This window comes from Nipponia nippon, unplaced genomic scaffold (assembly GCF_047370975.1).
Source record: "Nipponia nippon isolate SJK-2023a ecotype South Korea unplaced genomic scaffold, ASM4737097v1 scaffold_5, whole genome shotgun sequence".
Lineage (NCBI taxonomy): Eukaryota > Metazoa > Chordata > Aves > Pelecaniformes > Threskiornithidae > Nipponia > Nipponia nippon.
Window position 1 is genome coordinate 33,623,302 of NW_028262369.1, and position 12,645 is coordinate 33,635,946.

The 12,645-nt window shown below is 42.2% G+C and overlaps 1 protein-coding gene across 2 annotated transcripts in view; it reads left to right on the forward strand.

Moving 5' to 3' along the window:
* The first annotated feature begins 3,279 nt into the window (after positions 1 to 3,279).
* ST6GALNAC5 (ST6 N-acetylgalactosaminide alpha-2,6-sialyltransferase 5) overlaps positions 3,280 to 12,645 on the forward strand; it is a 73,619-nt gene continuing 64,253 nt past the window's right edge. For both annotated transcript variants that reach the window (XM_087731859.1, XM_087731860.1), the window contains exons 1-2: positions 3,280 to 3,556; positions 4,223 to 4,444. In XM_087731859.1, coding sequence (XP_087587985.1) covers positions 3,491 to 3,556; positions 4,223 to 4,444 — 288 coding nt within the window. In that variant the 5' untranslated portion in view covers positions 3,280 to 3,490. The remainder of the gene's footprint in view (positions 3,557 to 4,222; positions 4,445 to 12,645) is intronic.

Here is a 12,645-nt window from a genome sequence, read left to right on the forward strand (position 1 = left end):
AACATCTTCATACCATAGCATGATGGGAATGTATTTAAGTGCGCTTTCAGCACTCCTGCAGAGTAACATGCAGAACTCACCTAGAGTTTAACCACTTACATCACACCAGATCCTTTTTCTTCTCACTCTCTTGTGAAGGGTAGTAGATGATAGACAAAAACTTCATTTTCTTACTCTCTTTAAAACTGGGCACAGTCTAAATCAATTCTCTAAAATATTCTTTTTTTTTGCAGCAAAGGAGCCACACTGCCATTGATGAGTCACAAAATAATTAAACATTTAAGACTGTCTGGGCTTTCATTCTGAGAAGGTGACAGGGCTGAAGAGTAGCTGCAGCTTCCAGTTTGGAGGCATTCTGTGTACTGGCTGCACGCACAAACACCCTACCTCTGGTTATGGTGGAAAGGAAAGAGGGACAGCAAGGTCTAGAGCAGGGTTTGCTGGAGTCACACTGGTAGTATCCAGCGCGCTCAGGGAAAACGTCCCGGCAAACAAGATCTGGGTCATCAGCAGAAATACTAGCCATTGCCCTAATCCTAACTTGCACTGAGTATTTTGGCTACCAGTTGCTGAGATGCACTGGCATAGATGAAAAGTAAGAGGCTCCTCCACTCGAGTACTCATTCCAGGCCAACCATAATGTGGAAAGTATGTCTATAATTGTTCATTGTATTAAGGTGTAGATTATGCTATGTTGTCTCTATGCGAACTTCATGAGAAATCAACCATAGTTTGAAAGGGTGTTTTATATCCATACAAGGAAATCTCTGAAAGACAACCTGGGTTAAAATGCATTATAAAAAGATAGTTATTTCATTCATCCAGAAAGCTCAGGGAAAGTTGCTGTTTGAGCAGTTTCATTTAGCAATCAGTGAAAGAGCTCTGTCGCTCCAAGTCCATTGTCAGTTTTGAGAAGTTTGTCTCTATCTGCATCACTGCTTCTTACATGGATTTCTCACTCTACATGGATTTTTATTTTGTCATTTGTGTCTTAGGTCCTCCTGAAGCTGCCACAAGCAGATTTTTATTTCATGTGACTGTTTTGTCAGCCTGTAGCTACTGGAAAGGTGAAAGTGAGAAGGGTAAATTGGAAGAGAGGACAACCCAGTCTCTTCCATGCAGATGAAAAGCTCTCTTCAGTCAGACTTTGTTGAAAAACCTAACCATGGCTCTGCCACTTTTTCTCCTGGGCTAGGGAAAGCAGCTGTTTATGTTTTAATCTGTCTTTAGCCCTAGCTCTAAGGAGGAATACAAGGAGGAAATGCATGGACAGTTCAGTATCCCTTGCATATTGAAAATAAATTGGTTGAAGCAGGAAGTCAGATGGACTTTAAGATGCTCTCTGTATTGTTTCCAAGTTGCTTACATGCTTATGAGTTCAGCCTGTGCTCTTCTCCTCTTTGCAGGTCTGACTATTGGGTATACAGATGCATATCTACAAGTATGTAGATTCCAACAGTGTTAAAAAACAAACCTCCGGATAGCTAGAACTATTAATTCATAGGAATTTAAAATTAAATTAAATAGCTGGGCTGTTTTCCAGATGATTTCTAAAGTTCCCATGCTTACACATAAAAAGCTCCGTAGGATTTACATTACACTACTGTATTTGTTTCAGTGAGCATTTGACTGCCAAGAATACTGTCTATGACCATCATGGCAATCTAATTAAATATTTGACGAGCAGAAAGCTGGACATTATTCAAGTCAAGCTCAGCATTAAATTAGAAAATTTAGTTTGTCTTATCAGTAGATTTTTAAATCAGCCTATTCTACCAAAACCCATAAGTTTAATGAATTTGGTCAGACATACTGTGTAACAGATGTCTAACATACAGCCATGAGCCTAAGTCATAAAAACGATGCTTCAGTTTGGCATGGCAAAATATATTAGAAAGGCTTAGAAAGGTCAGTCACCAGCATCCTGCTTGCTGATATTTGAGAAACAGCACTGTAAAATGCATGAGCTGCCTTTTGTAGTCTCTTGCAGGAAGCCTTGGAGAGACACAGATAATTTGCTTTCAATGATTCATCAAGTTGGCCCTTTGTTTCACTAATTTGAGTGTCAAGTGCAACCACATAATAAAGAATTACCACGACCTGATAAGATTCTTCTTATATTGCTTCGTTTGTCTTAACAACTGGTACTATTGAAACCAAACCCACAAACTGAATAAATAGCAAGCATGCATGCAATATGGCATTCTTCTCTGAAATGATAAAGCATGTTTACTGCGCTATCCGCTGATGTACTATACATTCTTGTTTCTTTTTACTTTCTTAAAAGGCACTAAATGCTGCATGCTGTGCCAATGCTAGAGGTGGCATTTGTTTCACTGTTAGTCCTCCAATGAATTAGTGAAGATAAAAAATGGATTTCAATGACAATTCCAGCCTTGAGAAAGCTGCTATTGCGACCATGGTTGAGTTAGCCTGCTGATCGTTTTCTCCTTAATGTAATCTTTAATGTTATATAGCTATAGGTTAGATGTGAAGCCATATATTAGAACTATTATTTCCATGAGTAATTTCAAGAGAAATAGCTTCGTGATTAGGAGATAGATTTTTTTTTTTTTTAAATGCTGTGCTGTCAGTTTAATAACTTCGTAAGAAATCAACCTTAAAATGGCTTGTTTTGAAGGGGCACATTTATAAACGTGGAATTCCCAGAGCAAGAAATCTATGTAATTTGAAGTCTGTTAATAAAGTTTTCACAACTGAGCCCTACACCATTAACACAAAGAAAGAAATAATAAAAAACTTTAGAAGGCTGCTTATGAAAGGATAGCGGGAAAATGTCCGTCTTCAGAAACGAAAAAGATGGCATGGGGAGCAAGCCTGTGAGATTTACTTTAAAAAATGAAGAAAGCTTCTGTCAGAAGGTTTTGAAACCGGTTTTTAGGGCTTGGGAACGAGAGGGTGGTGTTAGCGCGGCACAAGGAGTTGAGGGCGTCGATTTTTTTCCTAACGTGAATTTAAAGTATTGCCTGAACGCTGCCAGCTTCAGGAAACCCAGCTAGCGGCGGGGGAATGACGAATGCTCCGCTAGGGAAAGATACAAATAACGTAACGTGAGGGTCGTGCCCCGGCGCTACAAGCAGGACAGAAGCCCAGGTCGAGGGAGGGAGCCCCCGCCCGCTGCTCGCCGCCGGCCGGGGAGGCTCCGCCCGCCCGGTGCCCGCTCGCCCGGTGCCCGCCCGGGCCGCGGTGCCCGCCGCCGCCGCCCCCCCCCCCCCCCCCCCGCGCCGCCGAGTCGGGGTCTCGCCGGCGGAGCAGCGCGGTCGACCGAGAGGGAGGCAGAAGTTAACTTCCACCTGCCCTGAAGCCGCCGCTGCGCCGGCGGGAGGAGGCGGAGGCGGAGGCGGAGGCAGGCGGGGCAGCCGAGGACCCGGCTCTGGCAGGCTCCGAGGGTCCGGCCGGGTGTAATTCCCCCCTAATCCCCGCCACGGCGGCGCTTCCCTGGCCGAGCCATGTCTGCGGCTTCCCCGCCATGCCGAGCCTAGCGGGGAGCGGGAGGACTGGCGGCCGGGAGGCGCACAAAATGAAGACCCTGATGGTGAGTGCATCGCTGGCACTGCTCATCCCGGCTCCGGCGGCGGGGAGGAGAGGAGCGGCGCGGAGCGGGGCTGCCCCGGGCACCCTGCACACGCTCCAGCCTTCCCGGGCTGCGTCCCTGCGGCTCTTCGGGATCGCGCGAAGGCGAACGAAACCCCGGCGGCGGCGGCGAAGAACTTTCCGCCTGCTTTCTTTTATTCGTGTTGCTCGTGGTTTGGGGGTTTTGTGTGTGTGTGCGCGTTTTAAGGAGCGTGTAGAAAGCCGGTCTGCTTAAAGGACGAGGCTGGAGGCAGCTGCGCGCGGGGCGGGGGGAGTGCTACAATCCCCAACACTCGTTAAAATGCAGGAATGAGATGCCCGAAAGGGGACGGCTGCATGGGAATGAGAGGTGCGGGGGAGCCGGGCACACAGAGGGGAGAAGAGGCAAGGAAGCAGAGCTGGGGGAGAGGGAGGGAGGGAGGCAGGGGAGCGGGCCGGCGAGGGGCCAGGAGGAGGAAAGCGGGGGTTCCCCAGTTCTCTCCTCGCACTTCTGCCGGGTCTCTGGCGGCGTGAAACTTGCGGGCGCCGCGAGTGGGCCGGCGGGGAGCGGTGCGCCCCGCTGGGCCCCGCGGCGGGGGGAGCCCGCTGCCCCGCGGCGCTGAGCCGCCTCTCTCTCTGCCCCCCGCAGCGCCACGGGCTGGCCGTCTGCTTGGCGCTCACCACCATGTGCACCAGCTTGTTGCTCATGTACGGCGGCATCGGCGGCGGCGGGGGCCACCCGGAGCCGCGGCGGCGGCAGCAGCAGGTGGCGGCGGTGCCCAGCCGCCCGCCGGGACGCGGCCAGCACCGCCCGGCGCTCCCCGTCGGGGCCGGCCTCCTGGAGGGCTACATCAGCGTCCTGGAGCACAAGGTGAGCCTGCGGCCGCGGGGCCGCCCCTCTCACCCGGCCCTCGGGGCGGCCGCGGACCCCGGGCCGCCCCGTCCTCCCGAGGGGGCACCCGGGCCTGCGAAGCGCCCCCTCCTGCCCTCCTACCCTGCGCCCCCGGCGGGGTGGGGTGCCCTGGGGCCTCGATGTCCGGGCTGGCTTCCCGGCCGTCGTGCTCGGCCCTGGGTGCGTGGATTAACGGGACCCGGTGCCCAGCCTGCGCTTAGGCCTTTGTGGAGTGTTGGTTTTCTCTTCCCTTGCCCAGTAGAAGATGGAGGGCAAAGTGTTTTGTTTCTGATGTTGGATGCTAGAGGTACACTACAAATGTATGTTTATGGTGATATTAGGAAGGGTTAAAGAAGGAAGTTTAGTTACTGGAAGGGAAAGTCAATAGGTAGGTGTTTATTCTTAGCTCATTTCGTCTTGGGAAACGGAAGAGAACTGTATCTCCTGCACAAATGACCTTTTCATCCTCCTCCTGGGAAGCACAAGTTGTCAACCGTAGTCTCCATTCTAGAAATTGGGGGCACCTCTTTAATGGTGAACAAAATGATGTTCTTCCCCTTGACACAGGAATTACCAGGCTGGATTGTCAGCCTGTAATACCCGTTTACCAGAGATAGGCAGACTAAGCTTTGATATCTCACAGGACAGACGTAATGACATAAAGTGAGCAAGGTGGCACGTCCATGCTGAAGAGATGCTCCAGCTTCAGTAATTTTCTCAGAAGGCAGATTCCTCTACTTCTTGCGCAGCGTTCAGTTTGTTGCATTTACCTGGAAACTCCGAGGACCCTCTCTGCCAAAACCTCAGATAATGTTTAGTACACACACTTATTGCAGTAAAAATTTACTGGAAAAAAAAAAAGGAAGGGAAGTGAGGATTCTTAACTTTCTCATGTTTTCACATCCAGACTGACATCTTTCTGAAAGATATGTTGTCAAACAAGTTACTGAGCTCAGTTTAGAGGTACTGTGTGAAGATTAGTGACTTTGATATACAGAGATTTTTATTGTTACTTCTGGCTTCGCTTTCTATGCAAGAGTTATCTGTAGGGCTCTTAACACAGTAAAACAGCGCATGATGGTCCCTTGTAGGCTTTATTTGCTTTCTTCCATGGTTCTGGAAATTTTCAAATGTAGCGTCTGTATAGAAAAAGCAAGTTTGGCCATGGGGCTCTGTGCTGTGTGAGGTGTTCTCTTGTAATTCTTCTGTTCTTCTTGAACATGACTATAGTGGTGAGGTATAGATATATATGCACACGATTTTTGTAAGCAGTAATAATTGAAAAGGTATCTATGGGTTTTTAGGTTATGTATGTGAGTAGCCTTCTGACACTGGTAACCCCTTACATTGATTTCTCCTGACTCCCAAACACCCCTCATTAATAGAACGTTCTTAAAATCGCTATTCTGTGTTTATTATTTTCCGGGGTAATTTTAATGTTTCCCTGTGTTTTGGAGAAAGCTGATCCTCTGGCTTTTTAATATATTTTAATATGGCCCAAACCCCACAGATACTCCATTTCTGAATTTCATTTCACATAGCTCATGCCTTGCAGTAATAATCTGCTGAAGCTTTAATAACTTTTCCATGTAACTTCTGGGGGTCAAAAAGAAGATTGTACAGTCCCTGCTAGGTTCCCAGCTTGCTTTGTCTTATTTTAATGCACATGAGATCGTGCAGAGAGCTGTGCCACTGTGGTATACAGAGCAGTGAAGACACTGTATTACCATAAGGAGATGATGGGGGAGACAAGGGCTCAGATTTGACTCTCAATAGTGTATTTGTTTTAGTATTTTAACAGACCTATATATTTAACATGGATTTACAGTCTCAGAATTCATAGGTTTCATGCAGAATAAAAAATGGAGAATGTAAAAGATCACAGGCATTAGTGGTTTGGAAAAAGAAGGATGCAGGATTGGTGATGATGAGAACAGGGAGAGACTGCAAGAACTGAGAAATGGTGAAAAATTTTCAGAGAACATGTTTTTTGGGTGGGACACTGGAGACTGCAGAGAAGACAGCTTGAATAGCAAGCAGCATAAAAGTCCAACCCAAAGTGAGAGAAAATGAAGGAATCAGGGAGGTTTAAGAAATATTAGGAGAGCTGCAAGAAGAGAGCAAGATAAAATTCTGTAGCTGTGAGAAGGACGTGATATTCAAAGAGACAGGGATGTCTGGAACGAGATGAAAAGTACCTGTTGTACGAGGACAACAGGCTTGGAAAGGTAAGGGGGGAATGACTTCAGCAGTGGTACATGTTATTTTGATGGCACAGAGGGTGACAGTGTGAAATGACAATGGATGGTAGATTTTTCACAATAACAGCTTCCTTAATTTCCCGTATAGAATCTGGGGACTGTCTGTCAGGTTGAATGACCTGAAGCTGAATGACCATTATACAAAATTCATCCTTGGTATGTGTTCATGCATGAATGACAGTTAGCAGTAGACTAAATGTCTAGATCATTCAGATCTAGGAGCCGAAACATGTTCTTAACTTTAGAAAGACTTTGTTTCTGGATCCCATAGTTTGTTTTAATAGGAAAACATGGTTTCATGTTTGTAGTGTTGTACCTATTCTGATGTGTTTAACGGGAGTAAGTATGCATACATATGTAGAAGCTATATGATAAGTACTAAAGTTATTATTAATCCATATATGAGTATTAATCCAATACGGGTATTGACACCTACAGAAGCTGTGTTACATGGCAGTATAGACCTTTCTCTTCAGGGATAAAGTTTAACAATTGTCCACATTGTGAAATATCGTAGAATCGTTAAGGTTGGAAAAGACCCTTAAGATCATCAAGTCCAACCATTAACCTAGGTATTACAAATGTCTGTCACTACTAGCAATACAGCTCATTAAGCAGTGCTGAGTAATCATGTATGGAGACTATTTGCCAGAAAATCAAGGTACTTAGTAAAGTACCAATGATTTTAAAATATAGCTTGCAATATTGTAATTACCAATTATTTTCCTCCTTTTATTTTATATTCAGTAAGAATTGCAGTTCCTCATCCATCCTGTCAAGATAAGCAGGCAGTCTCTGAGAGTACAGCTAAAATATGTAATATTCTTTATACTGGATTGAAGAGTCTTTTGGCAGGAGTCTTTTGTCACTTGGTCAGATTTCTGATGTTTTGTTTCTTAGTGGTTTTTTTTCCCCTGAATCAAGCAGCAGAGATCAGAATCCATGTTCTTAGCTTTGGCAGCCTTTTGCAGTTTAGCAGTGCAAACTTTGTTTTTGTCAAACTGAACTCTTAAAACTAGAAAATTCAGAAATGCAGTGGATTCAGAGATTGGGTCTTGGTATTTCGCCTCTGCATGTCGCAGGCCAGCAGCAGTTGACAGTCATTGTTGATGGATGTTTGAAATGAATGAATGATATATATATTTTTTTTGTTCCTAATAGCCAGATGTTTATATGCTAAAACCTCTCACGTTTGGAACAGAAGACATGGTTTGCTGATAGTTGCTATTGAGAGGTCAAGGACCGAAATGAAGTGGAGAAGTAGCAGCTACCCTTCTACATTTGAGGAGCTGTTGCTTCCTACAGAGGCACATTGGCAGAGTGTAGCACTGCTTAGCTATTGCATCTGTTCTGCAATTAGAAGGGACAAGAGTCCCAGACTGTCAAACTAGCATCTTTCATGAATTTTTTGAGTGTAATCCTGAAATTGAAGAGGCTTTGTCACCGGCATCGAGGGAAGCAGAATTATGCTGTTCCATGGGGAGGCATGGGGATAAGACTTTCTGTTGATTTATCATAGTGCTAGCAAGAAATTACAATGCTAATATTTTTAAAGCAATTACTGCATACAAATAAGAGACTTAATGAAAGTAGGAAACCTAGCACTATTCCAGAACTTGCAAGAAATAAATATTTAACCATTATAGTACTATTCTGAAATGAATGTGAGAACATGTCTCTGGATAGTTAAAAAGCTTTTTACCCAGTATTGACTCAACAGTTGGCACTGCGAATAAAATATGAGTTTGTCACGTATGTGATTGAATAATATTTCAAGCCATCAAGGATTTTGTTTCTTAGAAAATAAAAAAAAAATCAAAATCAATCTTGCAGACAAAATGTATGATTTATTAGAACCAAGTTTAAATACCTTAAGAGAGCATTGAGATCAACATGATCATTTAAATGATCACAATGATTTCTTAATATGATAATGTAAATTATCATATGCAAAGAATTCTTTGTGATCCCTTTAAATTAATGCAGATCAGAGAATAGTGTAGTTAATGAAGTGTTTGAGGAGGAGTCATTCTGCAAACAGTCCTATAGCTCCTTAATCTCTGAGACACAAGTTGTTCTGGGATGAAACTATTTTTTCGAGGATAATAAACTTTGTGCACTTAAAGTAGGGGGGAATCTTGCCATGTTTTATATTCTGTTTAATGAGTATTAGATAGAAAGAGTTTGGAATTTGAATTTCTACCTAAATAGTTACACCATTGATGGTTTCGGGCTGAATAGTTTGTGGGGGGTCACTTAACCAACCTTCATAACTAACTTATGTGGAGATGGGAAGGAATTAAATTTTTTTGAGGGTTTTGGTGTCTTTGAAATGAATTTTTCACAGAATCATAAAGTATCTTAGAACAACACAGCTTGTCTTGCCTGAGGTGGGATCGAGCCCACTGAGTTGAAGTAAACCATGTACCATGATTTCAGTACATGTTCTTATTTGCCTCTGAAATTCTTACCTGCAAAGGAAGGAGCACAGACTTTATTATGCAATTAAGTGTTTGATGGAGCTTTTATTATGTGAGAGATCCACAAGGGGGAGACTTTATTCTAGAATAACCTTGTTGGGGGACACTTCCATCTGTTGGAGATCTAGGCAAGATATGAGTCCAAAAAGCCCCTTGTTCAGTGTTTTGTTGGTTTCTTGGCTTTTTTTTTATTTTGAGGTACTGTAGTTACCTTTTACACTGATAAGCTGTAGGTTCGTTATAACCCTCATACAGTTGACAGAGAAAAAAAAAAAATTAGGGCCTTGACAGCTGGCGAATGTAACTGAATATCCACACGCGCAGAGCATTGTTTTACCAGATTTACTCAACATTTGAATAATGACTATCTTATGCTTTATATTTTCTTGCTTTTCAGCTACTGCAGTAGTGTGCTTTCTCAGCCTAACAGATCATAATACTGGATTCATTCATTTTGATGACCCTTGTCTAAAATTTTTAGGAGCTTCTGTGTGCGCTAGATAATAATACCTAGTGTGCAATACATAGCGCACAACAATGATAGGAAATGATGGCACATTTTCCTGTTTTCCTGGTTGCTTGGCACCTCTGCAAAGAACGAGTAGTCCTAGCTTGGCAAATGTTTACATATAGGTATCAGTTAGCTGTGCGGTTTATGCATTTATTTTATTAAGAAGTCCATATTCTGTAGCTGGACAAATTTTTTACAGAATTCTGACTCCAGTGCCTGCTTGAGAGAGAGAACACAAATGTTAGCTATCGGGATAATAAAAACAAGTAATATTTTACAGTTGTCACTATTGCCTAATTCTTTCTAAAATAAGTGCCATTAAAGATTAAATCTAACTAGTAGAGGTAGTGACTCCAGGCAGAGGTCAGGACCTGTTGCTTAAAAGAATTGTCTAAAAAGAATACAGGAACCATTATATATTCAGATGTCCCTGAAAACTGAAAGATGTTTGGTAGGCATCTAATATGTGCTGTTATTACATTCATTCATGTAACGTGATGCATAAAAACCTACCCAACCACAAACCAGCTGTGTTCTGATCATTTCCTGGTTATTGAGAAGATAAAGGAGAGTAAATCATCGTAGTTGTACTGAAAACAGAGAAAGTATTGGAGTTATACCAGGTGAAGGTCTTGCCCCATGTAATTTGTGACATTTTGTGATGTAGCTTTATTCTTTCATAGAAAATGAAGCAAAAGATTCCTTCAGAGACTGTATCACAAAATCTTGATGATTGATTTCAGTACACACATAAATAGGAGGTAGATGTTCAGGTCAAGACAGTTAATGCAGAATTGTGTTTTCATTTTCTCACATTTTAAAAAAGTCACATCTCACAGCAATATCTGATACCATGAAATTGGTCATAATATCTTATCTTGTTTTTACAACTAAGACAAAGTTATTTGTTTTTTTTTCTTCGTAAAAGAAAAATTGCCGAAGCATGAAGATGTTTTTATTTATTTTATGCTTCTGCTTTTTGATTGATTCTGGATTATAGCCTTTATCCTGAATTGTGAAAAGCGAAGAATGAGTAAATATGCTCTTTCCTGTTTTATGAATATCCTATGCATCATATTTTAATAAGTGGGTGCTGTCTGTTTCCCTTGTCTGTTTCCCTATCCTCTTTTGTGAACACACAACATTCTTCATTGGATGGATATGCAACATACTTCCAAGCAGGGAACTGCTGACACTTTGTCTGCTAGTGAGATTTGCCTGTCTCTCATGCAAAACCCCTTAATTTTTTTTTTTTTTTCATTTTCATGATTAGTTTCAATGACCACATTTATATTTCTAGTATGTGCTGAAGTATATTATATTTGATAACCATTTAAAGTTACCATATTATGCACTTTTTGTACACCGTCTTTCACTGTGAGCATTTTAGGCTCTTTTCATCTTCCTGGGAAGACAAAGTGTTCTTTTGAAGGGTTTTAATCCTTAGTGGAAGCAAGTCTGAACTAAATGAGATTTTCAATGACAGGAAATGTCATTTTTGTTCACAGCTGATGGATATCTCTCAATAGAGTTCCTTAAGTTCTCCCTTTCTGCTTGTCCTGGGGCATAAGTGGTTATTGAGTGTCATCCTAACTATGTGATATCTTCAGAACAATAGACTGCAGGTAGTTTCCTTTTCCCAGTGACCTTCCGTATTAGTTTAACCTGTATTGCTCAGTAACGCTCAGTATGCACATCCTTGATGCTGAGGTGGCATTGATAACAAAGAACTCAGTGTATTAATTGAACTTCTAATTAGAGCAATTATGATCAAATCAGCAGTCGTTTGGTGCTGATACAAGCAGATGTGACAGCACAAAAGCTACTTTGAAGGTGAGATGAAGCATCATGATGTTTCACCTCACTCGGTTTCACCTCATCCCTAAGCAATCTCCATTAGTCATCAGTCTCTTGCTCTGATAGTTAAAGCTTAAAGTGTTAAGGCCAGATTAATTACTGAAGTTTGCTATTAGCTGGAAAAGCAAATATTTTCAGTTCAGAAACTGCTATTGTTCTCCCTTTTTATTCTGAAAATATCCAAATACAGTTAAGAACAAGAGTTGCATAGGAAGGGAGGGGACAAGTCAAAGCTGAAACATTGTGCCTTCAGAGACTCTGTTTGCAACACAAGTGCAAAATACAAATGGAGAAGTGGAGCTCTGAGGTGCCCCTTGATGGTGTTATATGAAAGACAGAGTTGGGCGCAGAAAAACACGTACACATTCCTGCAGAGAATATAGCACATTTGAACTGAGGTTAGGCAAATCTGGTAATACTGTTAGTGCCTGGACTGTATTCAAAGAGACATACAATGTAAGAGAAGCACAATGTGTATATTAAGTGCAATAATAAATACTACATTCTTACTGGAGCCTTTTAAAAAAACCCTTCAGAATAAGATTGGGTTATTTTAAAATATGGAGGGGGCAAATCCATTTAATAGATTACTAGAGTATTTTTTCACAGTGACAGTGAACTAGTGCAAAATGTTCAGATTGTCAAAGAAAAGGGAACAGTATAGGTTTATGTGGTACACAGGCAGCATAGACCAGGTTTTCTTAATTCAGATTCAATAATCTGGACTGTTGTAAGTAACATAGAACACGAATATATAAATGTGTACTTCGTCGTCGAATACAACATGTTAAGAATTCATTGCAGCTGTAGAAAAATTTCCATTACAGAATGGATGGCTTAGTAAGAAATAACCTGGAAAAGAGGAGGAGATTGTTTCTCTGTAAACAGTCAATACATTTGGAATATGCATTCTTGTTTAGCAAGTATTATATTTTGATTTTAGTACGTTATTAGCATCCTCAGGTTTTGGCATGATGCTAATATTGCAGAAACAAAATATTCTGTAAATTTTGTACTGTTGGACAGTATTAAATTAGAATATATCTTGCCCTCAGCTATAGCAGGTCATAA